The 26762-nt window shown below is 42.1% G+C and overlaps 1 protein-coding gene across 4 annotated transcripts in view; it reads left to right on the top strand.

Annotated features, from left to right (window-relative positions):
- The first annotated feature begins 5953 nt into the window (after positions 1-5953).
- The window catches only part of SMAD4 (SMAD family member 4), a 29960-nt gene continuing 9151 nt past the window's right edge, over positions 5954-26762 (top strand). Inside the window, exons 1-9 of one of the 4 annotated variants that reach the window (XM_074931205.1) lie at positions 5954-6342; positions 15934-16299; positions 17223-17397; positions 17822-17851; positions 20078-20293; positions 22086-22205; positions 22337-22447; positions 24298-24348; positions 26432-26615. In XM_074931205.1, coding sequence (XP_074787306.1) covers positions 16051-16299; positions 17223-17397; positions 17822-17851; positions 20078-20293; positions 22086-22205; positions 22337-22447; positions 24298-24348; positions 26432-26615 — 1136 coding nt within the window. In that variant the 5' untranslated portion in view covers positions 5954-6342; positions 15934-16050. Of the gene's footprint in view, positions 6343-6862; positions 6879-11135; positions 11234-15933; positions 16300-17222; positions 17398-17821; positions 17852-20077; positions 20294-22085; positions 22206-22336; positions 22448-24297; positions 24349-26431; positions 26616-26762 lie in introns of those variants that run through there. The other 3 variants (XM_074931207.1, XM_074931206.1, XM_074931208.1) reach the window with 3 other exon arrangements.

Here is a 26762-nt window from a genome sequence, read left to right as displayed (position 1 = left end):
CTGCTACGCTCAAGTTGAGGGGCTCTTATAATTCTCCCTTCGCATGTGAAGTTTTCTCGTAAATAAATACAGTTTAGGCTTCCTGTCAAAAGTAAATCACTCAACAATTTGATTCACTTAAAGCTCTTGACGTGCGAGCCCGAAGGTTACCTGCCTGTTCCCTGCATCGGTAAAGTTTTGGAAGTGTGCTCTGGAAGTCTTTAGGCAGATGATGTGTAGCCTGTTCCTCCAAGTGCATTTTTAAAGATTATTATAGTGATAAAAGCATATTTGTGTTTGTAGAACTACCCCTACGGGAGGAGTTTCACCTACGTGTAGCTCAGTCTGTTTCTGCAGAGACTTTATTCTTTCAGTTAAGGGACATGTCAACCAACTTTATGTCCTTTTCTTCCCACCTCAAAACTAGAAGTTCGTGTTTCCCAAATTTTAGCTCAATTTTCTGGTCAGAAGTAAAATCAGCAGTTTTGAAAAAAAATCCACCTTAATTATGTTTCCCCCAGCATGGATTCCTGAAAGCTGAAACACTTTGTAGTGCTCTAATAAAGCTAGAAAACTCCATCAGGTTTAAGTACAACTGCAAGAGTTTATGCTTGCACTTTTGTTGATGGTAATACAGAGGGAAAATGAATCGGTTTTAATATACAATTTCCCTCCCTGCTCTAAATGTAGAATAACAAAGCACCAAAACCCAAAAGCACTCCCACTCTTTAAAGATCTTGTAAATGGTGCACTGCTCCGGGGTGGTTTGGGTGCAGTCATAACCCTCACCCAGACCAAGCTGGTGAGATAAATTGAAATCCTGCAGATAATTTTTCTATACTCTTCACATTTTCTTCTCGAAGAGTGTACTTGGCTGTAATTAAGCAACAGTCTGCAAAGGAAAAGGCAAGGAGTGTGATTTCCTAGTGTCTGACTAAAGGGATGGACTTGAATCCGATGTCTTATCCCCACCCTTCAGACTCTCACCTGCCGCCACGGTAACTCTGAAATTACTTACACCAACATTAATATTTTGTGTTTTAAACGATCATCTTGGAGCTAGATGATCTTTAAGATCCCTTCCAAGCCAAACCATCCTATGATTCTATGAAATGTAGAGGAAGTCTTTGATTTCTTTAAAAAAATAAATATTGGGAAGAGTTGCAAACTTGAAGACCATGACTTCTGGAGCAGAAACTCGTTGTTCTCTACGACTTCTCTCTTTAAAATGGCTTTAAGCAGGCAGAGGTTGCGGATCATGCAGTGGCATGTTCTTACACACACACACACCCCCCCCCCATTGTTTTTTGTTTGGAAGATAAAAATTAATGGCAGGTGTCGAGATCTTGATACCACGCTCTGCTTTACGTTGTCAGAAGCTGAGCAGTCTCCAGCTATTCTATGTTTCATACAGCGCAAGAATAACTTTCTTCGTTGTTCTGACCTGCTCTGCTACTTCTGCTTCCACAACCCGAAATCCCTATTTCTAAGCCCTTCACAGCTCCGATACAAAGTTTAGGGAATAATTTCAAATTGACCGGATAACCCCCTGCAAATGACAAAACCAAAAGGATGGAAATAAACCCAAGGGATAATCCAGAAGCCTATGCAACCTGAAATATCTGCACCCGCCGCTGCAGCTCATCTCCCCGCGGTGCCGGATGGTGCTGCTCCAGAACCAGGTTATCCATCCCAGTGGTAAATCCATTTTTGCATTCGTGTGGTTAGTTAATTGCTGTGAACTCGGGTATATTTTCAGTTCCCATTCAAATGACAGAGCTGCTTGGGTCCTCCCTCTTTTAACAGTAGCGAGCTGATCCAGTGGGTCAGTCCCATCGTGTAACTACACCCTAAATACAGTTTAGGATCTGAATCCTAAATAACAATAGGTCTATTTTGGATAAAGAGCAAGGGGAAGAGTGTATCAAATCAAAGCAGTGGGCCAGGTCCTCTTCATGTATTCAGTCTGGGGACTTTGTTACACAGAGTTGGTGTCTTAGTGCATTTTTTAAAGGCAATTTATTCTGTATGGACAGTCAAGAGAGGAAAAACTCGCTTCATCTAAGCCAAGAAAAAAAATCTGCAAGCTGCCTGGCCAGATTAACTACAGGCCTGTCGTTTTTAAAACTAGTTTCTTTTTGGTTTGTTGGTGAATGGAGGTACATTTAGTGCTGGAGTTATGTGAAATTCCGATGTTTTCAGTGGAATGGCTTTTAGTATTTATAATCAAGTTGTCTCTTTCTTGCAGACCCATGTGTCTTTGCGTAGCATGGTCCGCTCCTCTCTCTAAGTCTGGTTATGAAATTACTTCATAAATCTGGCTGCTAGTGAGACTTGAATTAAATTAATGGGAACATGTGTGCCAGTAAGGACAGAAAAATCTGGACCATAAATTGTCTATTTTCACAATGAGTTTATCTTTCCATTAACCATTTTTTAATTACTAGAGAACAAAATTCCTCTGCATTAAAATATATTTGCCTGAGAGTACTTCTTCTGACAGCAGGTAAAGGACTGTGGTCTGGTCCCGTAGAGACCAGGAGGGTGTTTTAACAAATGCTGGGTATGTAAATGAAGATTTTTTTTAAAAAAACTTTGAATAACGTATTTTAAACATTCTTCTGCTTTCCTGGAAGAGTTCCTCTAAGTTTGGTTCCTTTTTTAGCTGGTACCAGCAGAGGGACTTGATAAACTGCGAAAGAAGCTTTTTATGTTATGGGAAAGAGGAGGGAGGAAATAAGAGTTTTGTAACAGTGTAGATGTCCCTGAGTTTTACGTGTAGCTGATGAACATTGATCAAAGGGAGTGAGGGTCAAACTTCCTTCTGTTGAGATCCACATGAGCTTGCAAAAGAGGTTGAGAAATAAGTTACCTACATGCTCTGAGTGTAGCGCAGTCCGTGTCAAGGATGGAGAGCCCAAGATCAAGTCTGGGCTCTAAGTCCAGCTCTAAATCCACCTTGATGCTAGAGGTGGTTCAGCCTTTGCTGTCAGCCTCTCCCCATGGCCCCACAGTAGGAGTCTTCATCTGTCTCTGTAGAAAAACACGATCTTCGTTGAGGAGCATTTTTAATGTTTTTTAAACAGACTTTTAAAATAATTTGCTCTTACTGAATTATGTTCATTTATAAGGAAAAGGATATTAATTATTTACCTCGGATAGTTTCATTCTAGAAATCTAATTTCTGGCGAGGTGGTAGGATGGATCCAGGTCTCACTGAAATCAGCGGTTTGGCACATAGTCGCTAGAACAACTTAATGCATTTTTTATTAATAATAAAAACATATTGATTGGGATCTTGAGGTAGAGCGACTTGCAGAAATTTGATCAAAGTAACGTTTCGGGGAGGGGGGCGGAGACAGATGCTAAACCACAACATGTTAAATTGATCCTGCTAGTACCGGCGTTTGCTAGTTGAAAAAATGTTTTGAGTTCAAAGGTGTTTAGGTGGTTGGAAAAAGGACCATTTTCTTGGAGAGGGTATCTCTGCAGCCTTTCAAAATCACCTTAATGGCCTACAAAGGTCCTTCTCAGGACTAATTGGCTAAATTTGGATAAATCTCGCCTCTTAAAACCAAAACTTTTGCCTCTAAAACCAAAAAAGATGTCCGTAATGGCAGTTTGCTGCATCCCAAGGGTCTAAATGGAGCTCTGGTTCGTGGTATGCCTTGAAAAAAAACCCAAACCCAACAACCTAGGGCTATTGCCAATGGAAGGAAACGTAACATATTCTATTTAGACTTATTATTTGCCATTATACAACCAGTGGGAAATCTGAAAATTATACTGCTTGGTGTTCAGCATTAACATTTTGCAGCTTTTCTCCCTGTATTTGAGCAAATCCTTTCCCTGCATGAGGGGCTGCAGCTGGTTCTGCAAGCACAAGGCTGTAGAGACCGTGCTTAGAAACTGCAAATTATTGATTTTTTTTTTTTTTTTTTTGTTTTTTTTAAATTCTATACCTTGGAGAGGGAGGGGAAGCTGTGGTGTGTGACTTGCCAGCCCAGAGGCTGGTGTAGGCAGCCTGTGTGCACGTGGATTTGCTGCGCTGTGGTGCAGGAGTCCTGCGTGGGACATGCTCCCTGTTGAACTGGAGCTCTCATCTCCCATCCGTAACGCATCCAAAACTCTAAAAGTAGATAATTTTCAGCATACTCATCAAATCCTGGTGCAGAGAGGCTTTGATTACATCCACCCAGGAAAAAAACGACAAATATAGCAGCATTTTACATTGCTTTTCATCACTAAGATCTTCCTAAGGATGTGGAAGCGGCTATAAATGACTTGATAGTGTGAGCAGAAAACTTTGGTATGGCAATATAACAATTTTTTTATATTTCCAGCATTCTTAGTTCTTATCAGAGTAGCTGTGATAGCACACCAGCACCTTGCCAAACACCCTGCTTACTTAGCAAAAATATAGTGGGTTTTGCAGGGGGTATGGTATTTCATGCACCGTTTCCCTTCTGGTTTGTATTCTAACAGTGGCCCGACACCACAAAGGTAGAAAGATGTAACCTTCTATTTTATTTTTTAAAAAAAAAATCTTCTGCTTTTCAGCTGAATTCCTTTGCAGTGTTTGCTTTTGCTTGACGAGGTGGTGAGGAATGGGAAAAGCAGTTTGCAGCCCGCTGCGTTTGTTGGGGTTGGATTTGTGGGGCTTTGCACTTCTGGGGGCTGCATTTGGGGGGGGCTGTGCATTTGTTGGGGTTGCATTTGGGGGGCTTCCAACTTCTGGGGGTTGCTTTTGGGGGGTTTTATATTGATTGGGGGTGCCTTTGGGGGGTCTTACACTGATGGGGAGTGCATTTGTGGGGCTGTGAGTTTGTTGGGGTTGCATTTGGGGGGCTTCCCACTTCTGGAGGTTGCTTTTGGGGGGTTTTACATTGATTGGGGGTGCCTTTGGGGAGATGTACATTTTTTGGGGTTGCATTTAGGGGGCTTCCAACTTCTGGGGGTTGCTTTTGGGGGGTTTTACACTGATTGGGGGTGCCTTTGGGGGGTCTTACACTGATGGGGAGTGCATTTGTGGGGCTGTGATGTAGTTGGGGGTGCATTTAGGGGGCTTCCAACTTCTGGGGGTTGCTTTTGTGGGGTTTTACATTGATGGGGGTTGCATTTGGGGGGGTTTACACTGATGAGGGGTGCATTTGGGGGGCCGTGCATTTGTTGGGGTGGCATTTGGGGGGCTTCCAACTGATGGGGGGTGCATTTGGGAGGGCTTACACTGATGGGGTGTTGCATTTAGGGGGCTGTGCGTTTGTTGGAGTCACATTTGCAGAGCTTCCGACTTTTGGGGGTTGCTTTTGGGGGGTTTTACACTGATGGGGGTGCATTTGGGGGGTCTTACACTGATGGGGGGGTGCATTTGTGGGGCTGTGAGTTTGTTGGGGTTGCATTTGGGGGGGGTTACACTGATGGGGGTTGCTTTTGTGGGGCTGTGATTTAGTTGGCTTTGCATTTGGGGGGCTTCCCACTTCTGGGGGTTGCTTTTGGGGGGTTTTACACTGATAGGGGTTGCATTTGGGGGGATGTGCATTTTTTGGGGTTGCATCTGGGAGGCTTCCAACTTCTGGGGGTTGCTTTTGGGGGTTTTACGCCGATGTGGTTTGCATTCGTGGGGCTGTGCATCCATGCGGATTGCATTATCGGGTTTTCGCACTTAGAGCGCTCGCATTTACGGACCTGCACCTTTGTTGGGGTTGCGTTTTTGGAGCCGTGCTTTTTTTTTTTTTTTTTTTTTTTTTTTTTCTTCCGGAGATCCCAGCAGCGCTGCCTACCCCAACCCTCCACGCCGCCGTCGGACGCCAACCACATAAATAAACGCCCGAACGCGCCCGCCCGCCCCGCTCTCGGCCCGCCGGCTGCGCGGCAACCGCGAGCCGCCGAGTGCGCAGGCGCAGTGGCGGCGGCGCTCGGCCGTGGCGGCGTGGGGGGGCGGTGGGTGTTACCCGGATGTCGCGCATGCGCGGTGGCGGCTGGACGTGTCGGCGGCGGCCGCGGAGCGCGAGCGGCCGGAGCCGCGGCAACAACAACAACAACAACAAAACAACAACAACAACAACAAGGCGACGGCGACCGGGGTGGCCGTCCCAGGGCGGCCGGGTTCCCCCTTCCCCCGCGCCGCGGGCCTGTGAGCACCGCCCCGCCGGCCCGGCCCGGCCGCAGCCCGGGGAGGGGAGGGCGGGGGGGCGGAGGCCTGGCCCGCTCCGCCGCACCGGGGCCGGCTGAGGCTGAGGGAAGGCTCCCCCCCCCCCTCCTCCCCTCCCTTTCCCCCAGCTCCCGCCACCGCCGCCGCCGCCCCTCACCGCAGCCGCAGGCCGCGCCCGGAGAGCGGCCGCTCCGCCGCCGCCCGCGGCCCAGGTAACATCCGCTCTCGGCTCCCGCCCCCCCGCCGAGGCCGCCCGCAGCGCGCCCCCTCCTCCCGCCCGCTTCCCCCCCCCTTCTCCTCCCTCCTCGGCTGCCGCTCCGGGGAGCCGGGGCAGCTCCCCCCGCGCCTCACCCGCTGCCCGGGGGCTTCTCCTCGGCCTCGCTGCGCTGGGTTCCCCTCCCCGGCTCCTTCCCCACCTCCCCCGCTTTCCCTCAGCGAGAAAAAAAAAAAAAAATTATTTCCCCCCCACCCCCCTCCCCGCCAAACTTTTAGTATTATTTTTGAAAAATCTCGGTGCGTTCTCCTAAAGGCTCTCCAGCCGGCCTGTCCCCAGTTAAACTTTCCTCCGGTGCTTTCTTCGCTCTCTTCGGGGCTCTTATTCCCTCACGCTAAAAAATACCCGGGGATGGTTTGGTGTGAGCCGCTTCGCGTTTAGTTCTTCCAAAATCTGCCATCTTCTTTGCCATACCAGAGAACGGTGCTTTTAGCTGAGGTTCAGACAGCGCGGGGCTGCTCAGCACAAGGGCTGGTAATTAAAGATTACTCCTTATAGTTTTTTCCTTCCCATCCCCTTTTCTGGGGGGGGTGGGGGGGTGTTTAGGGGGAGGTTTGTGACTTGCTGAGTAGTTCACTCTCGTAGGTTTTACCACGGAAAGCTGATTAATTTATGGGGTAATGTAGTTGTGGGTTAGGTGTGTTACTACTTAGAGCCAAAATTGTCCGACAGCAAACCAATTGTTGTCAAATATATACGGTCGGAGTAGGATCGTGGTGTCTTTTACCACCACTTCTCCAATTATCTCGGTTAAGAACGGTGTTGCTACTGTCAACAGGCGAGAGGGATTTCAGGCTCGGCTCTAGCTGTCATCTTTTAAATTGTGACACTCTTGGACTGTTGGTGCTTCGTTCAGTAATGGAGGTAATTCCCCGCAAGGTTGCTGAAATAGCTGTACTGCCCTATAAAACTAAACCTGTTTTTGTACTCCAGCGTCATGATAAGTAGGCAACTTGTCCTTCTGGCCCTCCTCTTATCTTGGCCGAATTGTTACTGGAAGGAGTTTCTTCTCACTTTACATTCATCAACCTCTTTTGATTTGCTTGTTGCATAAGCATGCGTGTTTAATATTGATATAAAACTTTATTTCAAAGAGCTGAAGCCTAAAGAGAAGCAGTAAGTGTCTCAAACTGATTAGAATTTCTTTTTTTTTTTTTTTTTTTTAAGTAGATGGCTCTTTACATAATGCGTTCAGGCGCAGCTAGCACAATAGGGATGTGAGTTTTGGGAGGTATCAACAGATTTAGTGGAGAACAAAGGTGCTGAGAGCAGATCGGTCGCCGTGCTGTTGTTAAGGTCCTGCTGGAATTTTAGGACTCTGTTTTCCTACGTTGTTAACCTTGTGAAAAACTCGGCTTTTGGTTGGGACTGGAATTTTCCATGCTCGCTTTGCCCAGAGGTGATTTTTTTTTTTTTTTTTATTTTGTAAGCTCGAACAAATGCAGAGAACATTATCCCTGTGCAGATTACAATAAAGAACAGATGTTATCTAATACACCTATTGCTAGGGTATCGAAACATTACGTACAAGTGAAAAATCACACCGCTTCTGCCTGAGCAAGGTTTGGCTCTTCCTTTTATTGCTTGGCATAGCCACAATTGTTTCTTCTGTTTGTGAGGTTTTGACAAATTACTGTTTGTCCTTGTTGAAGGAAGCCTTCTGCGAGAAGATGGGTCTTGCAGGATAACTCTGAAGGAGGATTTCAGGTTTGCTCTGTCGGTCTGTGGCGAGGACTCCACCACCTTGTGCTTTCTGAACTCTCCTGCCCGTTGCCAGGTTTTCATCCCCTCCTTACCCCCGGGGTGCTGGGATAAGGAGGGGATGACCTTTTGCTTGGTTGGACACCCAAGGGTGCCTTCTTGGAGGTGAGGTAGCTTGGGGGGACCCAGATCTGCGTTGTGGAAACAGATCCAGCTGTGGAGTTTGCTGCCCTTGCCACTCCTGTGGTGTAATGTGCGTTAGTCTGTACAGAAGCCTGTATTGAAAAGAGGAGGTTTATTTTCAGCTGTACACTTTCTCAGAAAGAAAAAGCAGAGAGAGAGGGAAAGGGGAACCAAAATGAAAAAATACAACTTTCTAGGAGATTGAAAACAAGTGCTTAAGTAGTCACATCAGCATAGTATCGCTACCTTTCTCATCCTTTTTCCCCCCCCACGCATTCCCAGACAAGATAAGGATTTGGATGTGGCTTTGACTGAAAGAGATTGAAAAAAAGAAAAAAAAAAACAACAAAAAAACAAAACCCAAAACCTGGAACCTTGTGCAGCAGAAATGTTTGCTCCCTTTACAGGATCAGTCTGTTGCATTTGTAAAGAGCTCTTGAAAGCAGCTCAAGTGCACAGGTGGAAGCTGAGAGGAGTAAAGATGCTGAGAGCTGCAGTTGGGCAGCTACATCACATCAGTCTCTTCCACAAAGAAATGGCTGCTCGTGCTTTTTAACTGCGGATTTATGTTAAGATGAAAGAGTTGCCACTCAGAGTTGTCTTCAAACTCTTCTCCAGTTCCTTTTATGCTGTCATGTGTCTTAAATTTTTTGTAGCTACTGACAGTGAGATGAGCAGAATTGATACTGATGATTCAGATGCACGCACAAAAATAGTATTCTGGGGAATGTTAGCTCTTACTGTGCGGAGAACAGTGCGAGTGTAGTATCTTCTTAGTCCTCTTTTTCTTGCTCTTTAATGCTAATTGTTCTTATGTCTACAAACATTTTGTTCCTGTTCACCCTTTGGGCAAGTAGATAATAGTCTAATGTGCTGGAAAAGTATCTGCAGTTTAATCACTTATTCATATCTTCATCAAATCGCGAGCTGCCTTTTGTTTTATTGGTTTATGGATTTTTCTTTATCATGTTTATCATAAAACTTCTACCACTGCATTATTAAACAGCAAAACTCTGTAGTAATGTTTTGGTGGTTAAAAGCTATCAAATGTATGTGCTGCTTCTCTGACATCTTTGTGGTTGTCTAATTTTGGAGGCAACAGCTTATGCAAGAGCCTTTCTTCTCCTTTATTCGTGTGAAATGTTCTAGCAAGATGTCAATTTGTACGCTATTCTAATTAGCCAGTTCGTTAGCATTACATTACTGCCTGGGATCAAAATGCTGGAAATCTGTGACTGGGATGGCTGTTAACTGGGAAATCATGTTCCCTCCCCGAGCATCGGTGGCAGCTTCAAGCAAACAATTCCTCTATTTTTTTTTTTTCTTAGATCTATTTTTCCCCAAATTACCTTCATATTTGCAACTGGGAAATAGGCTTTTGGTCATTAAGCTATTTTATTTTACATTAATTCATTTCCCTCTTCGCCCCAGTATATGAATTGCAGGCGGTGCATCTTTCCCTTCGACATCATACGGGCACCACAGGCCTTGATCTGGCTGTGGTTTTTCTTTGTTACTGCAATATACATGTTTTAATTTCTTTTTTTATTTGGAAGCTCAGACCTTAGGAGCTTTTTTTTTTTTTTTCCCTTTTGAAGACTGTAGTGGTAATACTTGAGTCGTGGCTCATCACAAAGGATATTCTGCCTGCAGATTTGCTGACTTGCTTAGACCCTTCTACAGTATGTTATGATGGATGGTGGCCAAGTTATCTTAAGATTCATAGCATAGACCAAAATGCTGAATTGTACCTGGTGAATGCCATTAAACACACTTACTTGCCTTATGTTATTATCTTTAGCATCCCTGTACATGGTTGTAACACCAGCCCTTATACTGGTATTAAAAATTCTCAGGCCTTTATATTTACATGCATCATAGAGCATTTTTGCATAACTGCTGCTAAAAATCTGTGTTTGTGTTATTTGGAATTAGAACAGTTTGGTTGGAAGGGACCTCCAGCGATCATCTGAAGTGCTCTGAGGTGACACAGGACTGTTACCTGATCCGTTTGTACAAAAAGATGGCAAATCTGTCTCAGTCTTGCCGTTTAAAGGCTTCCTGAGCCCCAAATGTGTCATCTGATCTTTAGCACATGCAGAATAATTTAATTATTTTTTTTTCTTTGATTTTAACTTCGCAGCCTGGTTGGATTTCCATCACAACTGTTTATTTCAGGCTTCTTGTGCACACGGTTGCAAATCTAGCTTGCATTCTTTGCTGATGGGGCAGCGTGTGCTGCCTCTTCCCCGGCCTCCCCCGTTGGGCATCGCTATCAGCCTTCCCCACCAGCATCTCTGGACCTTCAGCCCTGCGTCTTTTCCGAGCTGATCTGCAAGACCATTTCCCTTTCTCCATCAAAAACTTTTCAAAGGGCCGTTGACTGCCCTGACACCCGCAGGAACTATTTTTCCAGTTGTGCTAAGGCTGTACTGTATTTTTAAACTTTTTTTCTTTAAACACAGCACTTCACTGTGTCTTTTTCTGTATCTAATTCTTGGCATCTTAGCATCTTAATTCTTAGCATCTTAGTTTTTAAAACAAAGGGTTACTTGATCGCTCCTACTTCTGTAATTTGTTCTGCAAACAGTGAAGTCTCCAGGAGTGTTGCGTTGTCTCTGGAAGATACTTAGTTTGCTCTAGAAACGTAACGAATAAAATATACGCTAACAAAGTGACATGGAGGGGGTTTTGGCCTTTTGCCCATATCTTAAAGTAATTATCGAGTGGCATTTGGACTGTCACATTTTTAGACCGAGTTTCTTGGTGAATTTGATCCCTCCGCAGCTGCGATTGGTTTAAACCCTACTGTAAATGAATAAGGGTGGCGTATCATATCAGCGTCGAGCCTGGATTAACCGTCTTGCCCAAGCTGTTGGATTGCTGATTGCCTGGATCATATTCCCTGACTTCCAGCTCCATCCATAACCGCCTGGTTTGTCTGCGTAAGCGTATTATTTCCTTTTCTTGTTTGGGGTTGATCGTTCTCCCCAAATCACAAAGTGTGGTTTTTGTGGGAGGAGAGGGTGAAGATAAGTGACTTGTGAGGGTAAAAAGTCTTCATTTAAGGCTGTTCTTAATATGTAGAAAGAATGGGGGTTCTTTTTAAAAAAAATCTGGGTTTGTAACTCCTCAGCAAATTTCAACCGCGTTAGAGTAGTGGAAATGGGAATTGTTTGGAGGAAGAAATTGTTCAGATAAGTTCCAAAATTTGACAGGGGTTTAGGTGAAATCTTTGTTGTATTTTGTTGGTTTGTTTTTTTTTTTAGCAGCCCCTACCCTTAGGTCTTGGTTGAACTTCTATACAACTGTAAAAGCAGGGAAATCGAGTCTGTGTGTTGTTGGTTTTTTTTTTTCCTAACCACGAAAAGCAGAAAAACTTTTCATTTTCGAACCCCCTTGCACCTTCTTCTGACCGTGCGTGTGTGTCTGTGCGTCTGCATGCTTTCTAGATGAAGAATTTCAAACTGAAATATACCTCAGCAAGTCTCAGGCCTTGTGTGAGACCTTCCAAATGATCGTATCTCTTAAATACCTAGTTTGCTGCCTGAAGAGTTGCTGCAAATATTTGGAAGTCATGGCTCATGCTGGTTTTGTTCCCCTTGTTTTTTGGCGTGTAAAAGCACTGTGCCAGCTTAGAATATTCTCTTGCTGGTGCAGCTGAAGAGAGATGCTGGCAAACAAGGTGGAAGAGTAATTTTCCGTTCCATAAATGCATTGATGATCCCTTTGGGTGAGATCTCGTTGGCTTTTTGTACTTTGCTCTTTTTTTTTTTTTCTAGTTGCTCAGGAGCACCTTGCTGCCTAAAATGGGAAGTGCTCTCCTGGAGCTCTGAGGAGCAGAAGATGCTGAACATTAAACCCTGTTTTCTAGTCACGTTAGTAAAATGATCGTTGCTTTGAGAAAGAGAATGTAGAAGTTGATCTGAGAGCAGTGGAATAGTTTGAGTCAGTATGGTTATTTTTCTTTTCTGCCCATAAGATAAATGTATGTGCAATCAAAGCACGAGTGTGAGAGCTCGGTAATGTTACTTCCACGTAGATAAGTCAATAATATATTTGATTTTCGTTATATGAGGTAGCATGCTGTTATAGAGGTCTGTTTTTTTAGTATCTATTTATATTGTTCAGGTAACCATTTCGGGCAGAATTATCCACAGACATGAAAATGAGGCATGTGGCACCAGTGTTGCATTTTTAATTTTAGACAGCTGCTTCATGTTTTGAATTTCATTGCGCAGGCTAAAAAGACACATCACCCTTCAGCGAGGCAGCCGCGGGGAACTAGGATGCAGGGCAGAATTATGGTTGTTTGCTCAAGTCTGCATCAGTCTTGAAGGAAAGAGTTTCAGCTCATGGTTGCTTATCAGTTCTCTGAGATAGTGGCTCGTTCACTACAGCTCATCAAAGGTGGTTTTAATTACCTGTCAATCTTGACTTCTTTTGTCTTTCAGATTAGTCTCCTCTTCAGAGGATCTTATTCTTGTTCCAGTATTTCAGATTTATTGCAGAACACTAGTTGTTGCTCCCTTATTTTGTAACGTACCTGTTACTGAAATAAATGACTTTTCTATAACATAGAGGTATCTTCTCTAGAACTTTGTAACTTCTTAGCGTTTCACATCATCTTACCCTATTTATTTTTTTTTAAAAAACTTCCGCGTTCTGCTCGCATCACACCATAGCAAAAAGGGTGAGAAATACCTTTTTGTTCTTTGGGAGGTGAAGCTGAGAGCTCCACTACAAGCGATGTCTACTGCTGCTGCTTTTTGTATGTTCCCTGTCTCTTCTCTCAGCCCCCTTTCCCCCAAAGCACACTCTCACCCATTTCTTTTTCCATGAAATTCCTAGATAGAGGGAAGTAAGAAGCTCTTTGCTCAGTATATTTGGCCCTACCTATTCCACTGTAAATCTAAGCTTGAGCTGTAGTGTGGGATCACCTACTTGAGGGGGGGGACACGTGCGAAGGAGCGATTTTGAAGTTTCATTCTTGCATCAAGTACAAGTTAAATCCTACGAGCGTGCTGCTGTTTTGCAGAACATCTAGCTCTCCACGTCTGAGGGCATGCTGGAACCTTATCTTCAAAGGCTATCTTCTAAAAATAAAACTCATTAAGATTGCATTTTGCTTTTATTTGCACACATGAAAGTAATATAGTAAGAAGGTGTTAAGGCACTTCTTGAATGTGTGACTCAGTCAAAGATAGGCTTGTAGAGCTATTTTGTGAGAAACTAAATTTGTGGAACGTAAAAACTTGGCTTCTCTGTTCAACATACTAATGCTGCTGGTGCTTCAGGAGAAACACGTCACAGCGTTTTATCAATATTATCAATCAGATCGATAGCCGCTGACCTCGCCCCCTTTTTCTGGGGATCGAAACGACGAGATTAAATAGCAGATTTGTGTGGAAGGGACTTCTGCAGGGAGGCTCCTGAATTACCGTGCAATTACGCACCAGCGGCGTGTAACAGGATTCAAAATCCTAAACAAGTGGCCCGGCTTTGAAAAGTGCTGAACAGTCAGAAGCTCCTATTGAGCGCAGTGGCAGCTGAGGGGTGACTCAACATTTCTGAAGATCATTCCACTTAAATAAGGATTTCTTTGCTTGATCTTAGTCTTCTGAAAGTCAGCAAGCAAAATTCTCATTCGTGGTTTTAGGGGGGTAGAAGATAGAGCTGCATGTCTAATTTTAAGCATCTCTTTAAAGAAAGCTCTTTTGGCTAATAGTTTTATCAAGTCACTTATTTATGATTACTTACGCATATCTATCTGGGATGCTGTTTCATATTTAAGAAAAATGATGTTCTATTCTTTTTTATCTGGCAAGCTTTTATGGATTTGTGCGAGTTGCCATGGAGAATGACTGGCAGGTTAAGCTTGACTTTTCAAAGAGGCTTACTGAGTTGAAGCGTAAAAAAAAACTAACATTGAGGGAAAAACTTTAATATCTAGGTAAAATTATCATAGTCAAACTTTGAGGTAATTGTTTTCCTTTAGGAGAAATTAGGTCCAGAAGCATCCTTACAAAAGAAGAAAACTATTGAAAATGGAGAGGGGGGGGGAAGGCTTTGTGATATGGTTTGGTTTTTTTTTTCCAACTATACCAAAGCATGCTGTATTAAAGTTGAAATTGGAGAAAATATTAAATAGGGCAGACTTTGTTTCCTTTTATAGTAGTGCTGGATTTGTGTTACAGTATTATTCCTTTTACAGGAAGGGAAGCCCTGCGTTCACACTGTAATTTGTGTGATGCGTTACCTTTGTAAATTAACATCCCACTCTTATTTTTTGTGCAACTCGTTTCCAATAAATAGCTGCTGCTACTGTACCTCTGATAACATGGAAAATTCCAGAGCAGTAACAGGTCTTTGCCTGGATGTGTTCCTCAGACATTGTGAACAAACTTTTTCCCCTTAACTGTTGAACTCCAATATATTTGATTTAAATTGCCGAGAACGTGTTAGTTTTGGAAAGGCTTATATTTTAAGCTGACTCAGAAAATGTAAATGTAGTAAAATAGCTTTTTATATTTTTAAAATCCCTTTGTATATTTGCTACCAGTGTCTTAAGAAAGCCAGACCCCAGAGTTGATAGAATGGTGTTTGTGGGTGACTACTTGAAGAACCAAAGCAGCTTTTTTGACGTTAGACTCCTTTTCTGTGAGTGCACAAAACCTGCTGTCCTGTGTTTCGGGATAAAACGTAGTAATTAGCTTGCTCAGAACTGAGAAAATCGGGCCAGCTCTTCTTCTAATTTGTGAATTAAATGAAACTTCAGGAGGGTGAGGTTTGCTGGCTTTGAGAAGGATGACTTCACGACCAGAAACCGCTGCAGGTTCTTAACAAACGGAGTTTAAAGGCCAAATGTGTTAGGAGAGGCTTACTCCTTATCTTATATTCAGTGTAATTAAGGCAGTTCTGTTTGGGACAATTTGGAAGTGCTTTTTCAGTGACTTCAGTTGCTTCGTCTTGATCCAGAAGCAGCTGGATCCGAACAAGGAAAGACAAAGGTGCCAGTTGGGATTTTCAGATGCGAAGATACACACGATGCTAATTTACAGAAATGTGTATTAAGCTAATGGCCAGGTACAATTTGTGCCTTTCTGATTAGCAGAGAGAAATAGAGTTAGTCTGAGGTCAGAACATAGCTGAAACTATTTGAGCAGGATTATTACATAAAGATGACAGATGATTCTGGTGTGCATTCATGCTTCTTCACTATTCAAATTTGGTTTAAATCAATGCCCCTTCATTCCCAGTCAGTATTTTCACTTGGTTTCATCCTACCAGTATAAACCATAGGAAATTATTGTCACTGTTCTCCTTTTCCTCATTCAGAGCCTGTTCATCTAATAATCCCTACCTTTCTATATGTACATACTACGTGTACATGTATATAAACTATAATCTTTATTTAAATATTGTTACTAGGGGAAAAAAAAAAAATCTTATATCTAAAACTGTGCAAGCAGTGTCTTAAGCATGTTTTAGCTATCATGGGACAAGCAATGCAGTTTTTTTCATGTGCTTTTAATATCCTGCACTTAGCTTGAAAATAAAAGAAGCAAAAAGCCACAGACTTCCTTAGAAACATGATCTGCAATTTGTTAAAAACAATTCTAATGTAGATATTTTTTCCTCCTAGGTTTTACCAAGAGACAGTACATCTAACACTTAACTTGGATCATCTCTTGTTCATCAGCTTGAAAATCATAACAGCCCCCAAAACTGACATTTGATCTGAAAGAAAAAGCTGTGACAAATGGACAATATGTCTATTACTAACACGCCAACAAGTAATGATGCTTGTCTGAGCATTGTTCACAGCTTGATGTGCCATCGACAAGGTGGAGAGAGTGAAACTTTTGCAAAACGCGCAATTGAAAGTTTAGTTAAAAAGCTAAAGGAGAAAAAAGATGAATTGGATTCTTTGATTACAGCTATAACCACAAATGGAGCTCATCCTAGCAAGTGTGTTACAATACAGAGAACGCTGGATGGGAGGCTTCAGGTTAGTACAAGTGAAAAATCAGATGTTTTCCTCCTAGTGAAGCTGGAGCGAAAGTGAGTGACGCAGGATCCTAGAGTGTTGAGGAAGAGTAGCTCTTCTCTTGCATCCCTCCTCGCCCCCATTTGTAGGCATGTTTTGTGGCTGGAGCTCTGGACTGCTGCAGTAGTTGATGATTTTTTTTCACGAGGAGCAGAAGGCGTTGGATCAGCCGTTCTAAACGAGTGCGTGTGTGGCAGTAAAAAGCAGGGTCACGTAACAAATTCGGCTGTTTTATCCTGGTATTTTCACTACAAGCTTCTGTTAGCTCTGTGTTGGTCAGCAGTGTGAAGAAAGACCCGTGATCCCTTGCTAAGGTACTCCAAGGAGTCTGCACTGAGGATTTATGTTAGCCTTACATCGTCAGTACTCAGTACCTGTATAGCTTGGGTTGTGACTTCCTTGTTCCAGGACAGCTGTCATGTTTGCTGGCTAGCTTTCTGTCTACCCTAGAAGCATTTATTTAATTTTTTTTTTTTTTTTTTTTTTTTCCAGTATAATGGATTGGCATTCTTCTACTTGTAAATTCCTTATAGTGTAGCTTAGTGCCTCGTTCCTCTTCTTCTGGGGCAAAGCTCCTTCATCATCCATGGTGGGGAAGGTGACCATACATACTACATTAAGCACAAATTCTGCTTCTGCCATTTTGTATCCAGTATTTTTTCTTAAGAATCACAGTGTTGACTTAACCATAGCAAAACCCTAATAGAAATTTATTTCTGTTGAGTACAGAACTTGGGTAAACTGTACACCACCTTTTTTTTTTTCATATTTTGATGATGGAGAGAGGTTGTGTTGTTGTTTGTCCTCTTCCAGCTTTGCTCCTCACTAAGTAAAGTTAAATGTCTTGCTACTTTCCCAATCAACTTTTGTGTCTGACTTTTTAGGTGGCTGGTCGCAAGGGATTCCCTCATGTGATTTACGCTCGTCTTTGGAGGTGGCCTGATCTTCATAAAAATGAACTCAAGCATGTTAAATATTGTCAGTATGCTTTTGACTTAAAATGTGACAGTGTCTGTGTAAATCCTTACCATTATGAGCGTGTAGTATCGCCTGGCATCGGTAAGTAGACTCTTGATTTCAAATGGAACAGTGGGAATGGAATGTAAAATGTTTTCCTTTTGAGTGTAGAAAATACAGGCCTAAATTAGAAACATTAACTTTTAATGATCTAATTATAAACTGCTCTCATATGCTCTTGTCTGTCTTCTTAATGGAATTATTCTTTTACCTTTATTCCAAATTTGAAAGAACAGTTTATGGCTTCTGTTTAAGCCTTTCTGTTGGCTTTGAACCCAGTTCTTACAGTTGATGTGTATCCTAGGAGTAACTTAACGTTGAGACTTGTGTTGTGATGGAGGGGATATAATAAATATGTAGAGTCTGTAGTACTAATTTGTAGAGGTTTATAAAGTAATGTTCAAATATTGTTGATCTCCGTGTATATAATCCTCCACACCCCCTTTTCTTTTTCTTCTTTTTAAAGATCTCTCAGGACTGACACTACAGAGTTCTGGTAAGTAGTTCTGTTTACTCTTGCATTTCTACGGGCACAAACTGCGTTAAAACTCTTCAGTACGTGCACAGTTTATTCCTGTGTGTCTCCTTGTGAAATGCCGGGGTTTCAACCCCAAGCCCCACATTAAGGCTGACATGTGGGTGATTCCCACAGCCCTTCCCAGAGGGGGGTGAGTTTCCCTTTAGGCTCCCCCCAGGGTGGGGCCGGCCTGGCAGACAGAGCCATGGGGTAAAGGAGCCCCAGGGGTCCCGCAGTGAGTAACCCAAGGTCAGGGGTCCCACTGAGGGGTAAAAGCTGGGACCATTGCAGGAGGGGCAGTGTCTGTGTGTGAGGGGGATGCCCTGTGCAGAGTTCCCTGCTGGGGAAGGACCTCCCGCCTCCCTGGGACTGGGCTCCACTCAGGTCTGGCCTTTCTAAACTTGGGCTGTGTAGATTCAGTCTGTGGCTTCCTTGGTCTTGTGTGTTTGGCTTGTTGACTCGGTTGTCTCCCGTCCCTTCTATGGGAGACTGCATGTCACCATTGATCCCACCCACTGTTGGTCGTGCGGTGTCGTTGTTGGGGTCAGTGGGATTGCTGTCCATTATGTATAATCTGACTGGTTTGTACCCCCAGCGTTCACCCATGTGCTGACCCTTCTGTATCAAATACAATTTGGTTATTGGTTCATCTTTCTGCTGACTGTGTGCTTTATGCCAGGCCTGATAATTGGCAAAACACCTTGGGAGGGAGTATAGAGAGCAGGTGGAAATGCATTTGTCTCTCTGAATTTAAAAATCAGCTAAATAACATATGAGAGGCAAGTATTGATAAATTCTTTAAACTGAGGCTTCAGCTCAGCTGGTAGGTAAGTTCTGTTTGCATTGTCTGCAACTTTCAAACCCCAACAAACCCCCAAACCCCCCAAAACCTCGCTGTTGGTTGCAGCTAATTGGGAAGAAAAAAAAACCTCAAACCCATCAAAAAGCCACCCAAGAATGTGTGCATCTGTGAGATGTACTAATTAATTGAATTGGGAATAATAGATGCTTCTGATTTAATAAGTAGTTTAACAAGAAAATTACAGAAATTCTGTATTTATTATGCAATTGAATGAAGCAGTCTAATATTCTTGCTCTCCATGAAACTTGAGAGAAATTGGACATTAAATGTCCAATGAACATTATTCAAAAATCTGACAGTGTACAGCTGGTAACTGCTTTATCTCAAAACTGAGGGTTTTTTTTCCCCTCAGAAGGAATTCATAGAGAAAAATATCTGGGTAAATCCAATTTTTTTAGCACATTATTAGAAGAATTCAAGCACAAATGACTTTAAAACCCCAAACAACCCATCAAACTGTTAACTTCCCAAGCTTTAACTTGTGAGCTCACCTCTGCTAATTTCTATTGTTCCCCGCATCTTCTGAAAAATGATCTTTTTTTACAGACTCAAAGCTTATTAGCCAGCAGTTAAATACATAATAAGTGTTTCCTTGTCGTGCTACTCTTTTTGCAGCAGGAACCAGAAAATGACTGTCAGATTTCATTATATTTAAGGCTGCTTTAAAAATGAGCATGGGAGCTAATGTAGTGTAGGAGTTTTACTTGAACATGCTCCATAGGAGATAAAGAAATAAACTCTTGTAGTGGCAAAGGTAGTAATTTCCTTATGCTCTATGTGCAATATTCGGAATTAGTTGGCTACGTTGTTAAGCACAGAGTGGTGTTACGTTGGTTTTGAATGTGAATTTGATGTTTCTGGTCAATTTGAATGGGAGTCGCTTAAGGGATGCGTGAAGTTCTTTGTGCCTGTGTTCACGAATTTCATTTTTCACAGGAGCTTTATGTACGTTTATACTCTTACACTAGGAATTGGTTTGTTAGCTACTGCGTTAACATCGAGTTAGGTGCTTGACAAAAAGCACCTTTTTCCCTTTTATTAACCATGAAACCAAAATGCTGTTGGAGTCTTACTACCGTTGGACTAAACCCCTTGGTTGGTAGCAATAAGCAAAATAAACAGTTTGCTTTTCCATCCAGTTATGCTTTAAATAAAATTTCCTGCTGCTGACTCGAAGCGTTTATTTGTAATTTGTGCTTTGGCAATGTTGATAGAGGTTAAATCCTCCCTCCCCTCCCGGTAGTTTTAATAGCATCGTTATTGCTTGGAAGTAACAATGCAATTTGTAGTTAAACTCAGAAACTAGACTTGCTTTGCCCGTTTAACCCTTTCCTTCTTCACAGCTCCATCAAGCATGTTGGTGAAAGACGAATACGTTCATGACTACGAGGGGCAGCCGTCGTTGTCTTCTGCCGAAGGCCATTCAGTCCAAACCATCCAGCACCCACCAAGTAACAGGGCATCTACAGAGCCTTATAGCACCCCAGCCATGTTAGCTCCTACTGAGGCTAGCACTACCAGCACCACTAATTTTCCCAACATTCCTGTGGCTTCAACAAGTAAGATCATCGAGATTATATGGAAGTACTAAACTGAAAACGGGAAAGCGCAAAGCTGATTTTTGCCGAAGTAGACCTTGTGTTGGAACTGTGCTGCTGCCACGCCACGCAGCACAGGGGATGGTGATACCATCTAGGCAGTCTCCTAAGCATTAACATAAGGTTTGAACTTGGAGCATCATTTGAGTAACTCTTCCTGGCGACTCAGTCTTTTTTTTTTTTTTCAGTGACACGTGACGCTACGTGAGTGTCACAAAGCTCTTTTGGTTCTGCCAAAGGTTCAGTGGTACTACATTAAGATAATTGGCCGCTGACAAAACGTCGTGGCTATTGAAATAATTCCTGTAGGAATGGAAGAATTTTACTATTTTATTAACACCAGCGAGCGGGACAACAGCTCTACTGTAAGGTGGCAGTATCGAGAGATTTTCAGACAACCCTTTAGTGTTCCACAGCTGACAAAAGGAATCTTCCGTTTTTTATTATTTTTATAATGACCCACCGTACTAGCAAAGTGACAGCCCTCATTAATATTTTCACAAATCCGTCGGAGTGCTGCACTGAAGTTTTTCTTTCTTTTCCATCTGTATTTGGTACAAGTGGAAGAGTGTGGTTTACCCACGTCAAACCTCACACTTCACTCCAGCAGGATGGTAAAGCAGTTAATTACACAGCGTCCTGCAGCCCTAACGTAGGGAAACCGTGAAGTTTGGAAGGGTTTCACGTAATCTTCGTCGCTGTAACATCAAAAATGTTTGCATATAATGCATTTCGTGGTATCAAATCTGAATTACGGTGGCGTGGTGTTTTGATAATGTTCTTTAATTCCAGCTCGCAACTTTTTGGCTAAAATTAATGATAGTTTTGCCAAGCTGAGATACAGTGTCTCTGTTTGTCTCCAGCAGAGAAAAAAAAGGGAATGGCAGTTTAACTGTGTTGCCTTTGCACAACAGTTAATAGTCATTAACTTCTCATCGGTGCTATAATTGTTGGAGCCAAGTGGACAGGGGGAAAAAAAAAGCTCGTTTTCAGGTTTTAGTTCAAGTTTTCAATGTGTTCAATTCTGCTAGCCACACCAGTTTGAGAGTGCAAGTGTACTTGTGAACCTGCTGATCAGTTTAGTGTTAATGGCTGAGCTGAAGCCTTTTAAAATCAAATTCTGTTAACCTGTTCTGAAATTATCTGTAGTTTTCCTTTAAAGCTTAGAGAATTCTTGAAATATTTATTTGGGAGAAAAAAAACCCCGGCAACTTTCTCAGGAAGGAGTCCAGTGATGTATGCAGCTCTATTCAAGCACTATTTTTAAAAATAAAATCCTGTTCAGTATGTTTTGGAGGAATGTAAATTTAAAGCCAGTGTCCTCCTTAGGAACAGTAGTTACGCTGAAAATAAGCAATTTATTGGGACCTGCTGTTGGCCTGTTTGGATTCATACCAAATCTACTCCAGCTCTGTCGTTCAATAAAACCTGTGACATCTCCTCTTCTTTCCTTTCAACCCCCAAAATGAGATGTGAGCAAAACAAAAGATGCCGTTGATAAACAGAGTTCTCTGCATACTTCTACTCCTAAAATATTAAGGGTGTCAGAGTCAAAATTAGCTGATGCAGAGCATCTTGCTTCACGTTTCCTAAGAGGCTCTGGGGGGTGGAAAAAAAAAACCTGAAGCCAAACTTGTAGGAACTGTGTATTGCAGTGCCCTTAGTTGGGTGTATTTTCCTCCCCAGTAGTGCTGAGCTCTTCTTAATTAAAATTTTGGAACGTTCATGAATAGGTAGTGTGTTTTTTTACCAGGTCAACCTACCAGTATATTGACAGGTAGCCATAGTGATGGACTCTTACAGATTGCTTCAGGGCCTCAGCCAGGAACTCAGCAGAATGGGTTTACAGCTCAGCCAGCTACTTACCATCACAGTGAGTATATACATACGTGCACTCTTCTTAGTTTTCTAAAACCAGTTTCCAAATGTTCAGGAGAAATAGAGGATTAGAAGGGAGATGCTGAAAAACTCCCTTAAAAACCAACCACTCCTTTCTTTTTCTAGATAGTACTACAACTTGGACTGGAAGTCGGACAGCAGCCTACACGCCTACCATACCTCACCACCAGAATGGCCATCTTCAGCATCATCCACCTATGCATCCTGGACATTACTGTAAGTCATCACTTTATTTTCAGTTTTCTTAAACGTTGGGTGCTCATTTGTGGTTATTATTTACCCCCAAATCTTTTTTTTTTTTTTTTTTCCCCCCTCATTATAGAACTACCATTGCCGTGTTTAGTATATTCTGACAGTTACATATGAGCTTGATAGACTTTTCTTCATTAAAGCAGCAGAGATTAGAAATTCTGATAGCTATAGTGATGCCACCTGCATTACAGATGTCTTACTATACCTAGCAAAACTAGCATTTCCTTTCTAAATCTCTCTTTTTAAAGCTTTGCAATCCTGTAGTAAATATTTCCTTTGTGGGAAAGGAAATTGATTGGGCATTTGTTGTTTGGATATTTTTCTTTCAAAACTTGGAAGTTCCTGGCTGTTTTTATTTTCTAGAAATTTGAAATACGTGTCTTAATGAGGTAACGATCTACATTAAGCTTTGGAAAACGTGTGTCCATGTACACGAACCACTTTATGAGAACTTTGTGAAAGCTCGTGCAGTAAAGTAATTGCCAATAAAGTGGTGTTGCCACAGCCTGATTCGTGAGTACATTTGACACACAAACTTGAAAATCTTTTAAATCTACAAAATAAGACCACAGCCTCTTTGTTTTAAGGTACAGAAGATGGGAAAGGGCTGGGGGGGGGGGAGTGATCAGACTTTTAGTGTGTCTAGCACAGCGTATGCATTATAAAATTATAGTGCAAAAAAAGCCCCACCCAAATTAAAGTTTTTTGACATTTTTGTGGCAAAAAGGTAGAGCAGGTCTTTATTTTCTGGTACAGCACTTAACCAGATCACCTGTTTCCAGCAGTCATTTTAGCAGAGGGGAGAATATACTGTGAGTTAATGTTAGAATGGTTTTTCAGCTCGTTTCTCTCCAGAAAATTGTGGTTTCCGTACCACAAGTATCTAAAGTTTCATTATTTTGTTCTGTTAAGATCCTACTTCATTTCTTATTTGTCAGAAATATAGGATGTAAAAAACTTTAGTGGTGCTGTAGATACTCTATAAATGTTTCTCAGTGCATGGATCTTTCCATAATTAATATTTGTAACTGGCTGGTGATACCACACAAAGCTTTTCTTGGCTGCTGCCTTTTCTCACTTCAGAAAGTTGCATGTTTTGACACCTACCAACGTTGTGCCTGTTTTGACATCTTGTTGCAAAAGCTGCTGTTACTTATAATACTATGTTTAAGTCTTTCCTTCTTGTTCTCTGCTGCTTCTAAGGGACCTAGTTAGTTTATAAAAGTGGAGAGAATAAACTGACCGATACCAAGACCACAGTCAGTATTTTATTTTATTTTTATTTTTTTCTTTAGAAAATGAGTTCTCTAGGGCTTTTTCCATCTTCAGGGACTGTTTCTTGTGGTCAAGTCCACAGCCTGCTGGGCAACTTGTTTTGTGATTGGTGAAACTAATGAAGTGTGGTTTCTGACAGATTTATATCACATATATCCCATGTCTCTGCACAGTGATTCTCTCCTTGCCTGACTTGAGGGCAGATGTGAAGCCTAAGTCCTGTTTTTATTACATTTTCATGCTACATCTGGTTTGTGCTCTCTCCTGCAGCTGGGTCTGGCTTGAGCAGCATGCTCCTCCTGGGATACTAATGGAGCTCTTTGCTCGACTTCTGAATTTTTAGGAAACCTCTAAAAGTGTAATTCCTCTGTGGGTATTTTCCTCCCCTATCAGATTTGGCCAGTTGATTCAGAAATGACTGGGATTTGTAACATCTGGCATCCTCATAAGTTGTTTTGTTTTTTTTTTTAAGAAAACAAGTTATGAAAGGAAACTTTATTTTTCCTTGTGTAAAACAAAATCCATGTTTTCTTTTAAAGGGCCAGTTCACAATGAACTTGCATTCCAGCCTCCTATATCAAATCATCCTGGTGAGTAACATCTAACATGTAATGCTAAATGTTAGGAAAAATTTATGGTTTGAGTCTGATTTTTTTTTTTTTTCTTTTTATGCATGAAATTTGTGAGAGATATATTCAAAAGTACAGGAAAGGAGGAGAGAAACCATTTTGTGATAAGTCTTTTTTGAATTCAGACCTCTGTTTTGAAATAGTGCTGTACTCTGTGAACTGAATTTAATTTAGCTGCCCAAATCAAAAATTGCAGTCCTCAAATCCACACTGAGCTGGTTCCTACCCTAGAGGTGTCTGAATGTCCTCCATCCTCAACTTCGCAGCGTGCCTGAATTTGTACTTCTTGCCTGCTTAGAAACATCATGGAGCTTAGGTCATGCCAAAGCCCTCTTGGATCCATAATCTAGGAGTCCCTCATCGCGGCCAGATACCCTCAAAGATAGGTGTTGCCCTTAAAATTTTGGAGCTGAAGTTCCTTGTTGGATCTTTCCGTTCTTTCCAAAAGTCTTCATTAATGGTAGAAGTTTGCGGAACCAAAAAAAAAAAAGTCTTGTCTTGTGGTACAAGCTAGCTCCGTGCAGGTGCAAGGTGATATATTCTCTTTTTAACAACAGTAAAGCTGTTCCCTGCACAAGGGCTGCTGCAGAGTTGAAAAATCTAAAAGTTTAAGTTGTTTATTCATTGGCCAGTGACTAAATCAGTACCAGAAATAAAACTGTTGATAATTGTTGGGTGAACTTACCTGTAGCTAAATTGTATTTATGACGTATTATTATGTCTTTTTCACCCTATTGATTCACCTGTTGATTTCACCCCCTTCAGTCCTCGGAGACACGAGTATTTATTTGAAGATAAAAAAAAGCATTCAGGCACCTTATTTTACTCTTTTCTAATAAAACCAGAACGACAGTTTCTTAAGCTAAGTAGGTGTGTGCTGTTGGGTGCTGCAGTTTGTAATGAACAAGTACGTGCTTACGGCACTGGGAGAGCTCTTTTTCCTGTTGGCTTTCCCAGCCTGTGTTTTAGGTGCTATCACATTAACTCCTCAGCTTCCCCTATTTTGAGTATCCTGTAGGGCTGATTTTTCTTTATCCTCCCCAACAAGCTGTGTGTTAAATGGGACAAAGAGTCCCCCAAATCTCCAGTGATTTGAGCTTATGGCAGCTTTAGGTTTTAATCTGAGGAGGGGAAACTCTTTAACACTTCAGAGCACACACAGCAAGCTGCTGAAAGTTTGACAAGCCAGTTGCTCCCAGGTAGCACGTGAGCAGCTGGTACACACAGACACAAAATCACTTTTGTGTGCTTTGCCAGGTTTTCCAGCTTATTTAAGTGTTTGGATTTCAGTAGCATCCTCTTAGGGAGTCAGGGTTTCCCTTCCTCACATGATAGCTTCTTCCAAGTACCATCTTCCCTTTGTAGCCGGTTTTTAAAACAATATGAGTTAAAAAGCATCTCTTTGCTGTTAAAACACACCATTTTGTTCTGCTCTCTTGCTTAATATTTCCTTGTTTTATCCCATGCCTGCCATTCTTGTGTGCAGACAAGATCAGTGTGTGATCTTTGATGTTTTTTCCCCCGTTGCCCTGCTTTCCCAATCCAGTTTGGAGGATAGAGCAAAGTGGCTTCACCTAGGAGGTAGTTACTCTTATATCTTAAGCCAGACCTGTTTGAGAGTTAGTTTCTCTCAGCCTAGTCACGAATAGGCACATATATGTTAGTTCTTTATGCTGAAGGAGGGCAAAATCAAGCTATAGCCTTAAGGTGCAGGGATGTAGACGGTTTACAGAATCTAACTGGAATTAAAAACTGTACAAAGACTTGTAAGATGGTAACTACAAAAGCCCCTCGCGTTGATGGGGGCTCAGATAAAAACAACAAGCCCGTGTCCGTTGCAGCAGGCAGTATTTTTCTGTGCTAGCAGCCATGCCTTTGTCTCTCTGAACTTGCTTATGTGACTGTGCACTCTTACTCTGAATGCCAAATGCAGTTGCAGAAGGGCTTAATTGATTGTCTGGAATGGGTTTATAGTTTGTTTGTTTTTTTTTTTTTTTTTTGTGTGTGTGTGTTGTTTTTTTTTTTAATTTTATGTATCCTTTAGCTCCAGAGTATTGGTGTTCAATCGCATATTTTGAAATGGACGTGCAAGTCGGGGAAACATTTAAGGTCCCTTCAAGCTGTCCAATTGTTACTGTGGATGGATATGTGGATCCTTCTGGAGGAGACCGTTTTTGCCTGGGCCAGCTTTCCAACGTGCATAGAACAGAAGCCATTGAGAGAGCAAGGTATTCTGCAGATCCCAAACCCTCCAGCTGTCCGTGATATTTGATAATATTTTTGTTTTACCTCCAGCGTGTTGCCTCCCTTCTGAAATTCCAAGTATGGGGTGGTTTTAAGTGCATTAACTATAGCAGAATATATCTTTCTAGGCC

This window comes from Athene noctua, chromosome Z (genome assembly GCF_965140245.1).
Source record: "Athene noctua chromosome Z, bAthNoc1.hap1.1, whole genome shotgun sequence".
Lineage (NCBI taxonomy): Eukaryota > Metazoa > Chordata > Aves > Strigiformes > Strigidae > Athene > Athene noctua.
The sequence above is the reverse complement of the archived record's forward strand: the minus strand, read 5'-3'. Positions and strand labels throughout refer to the sequence as shown.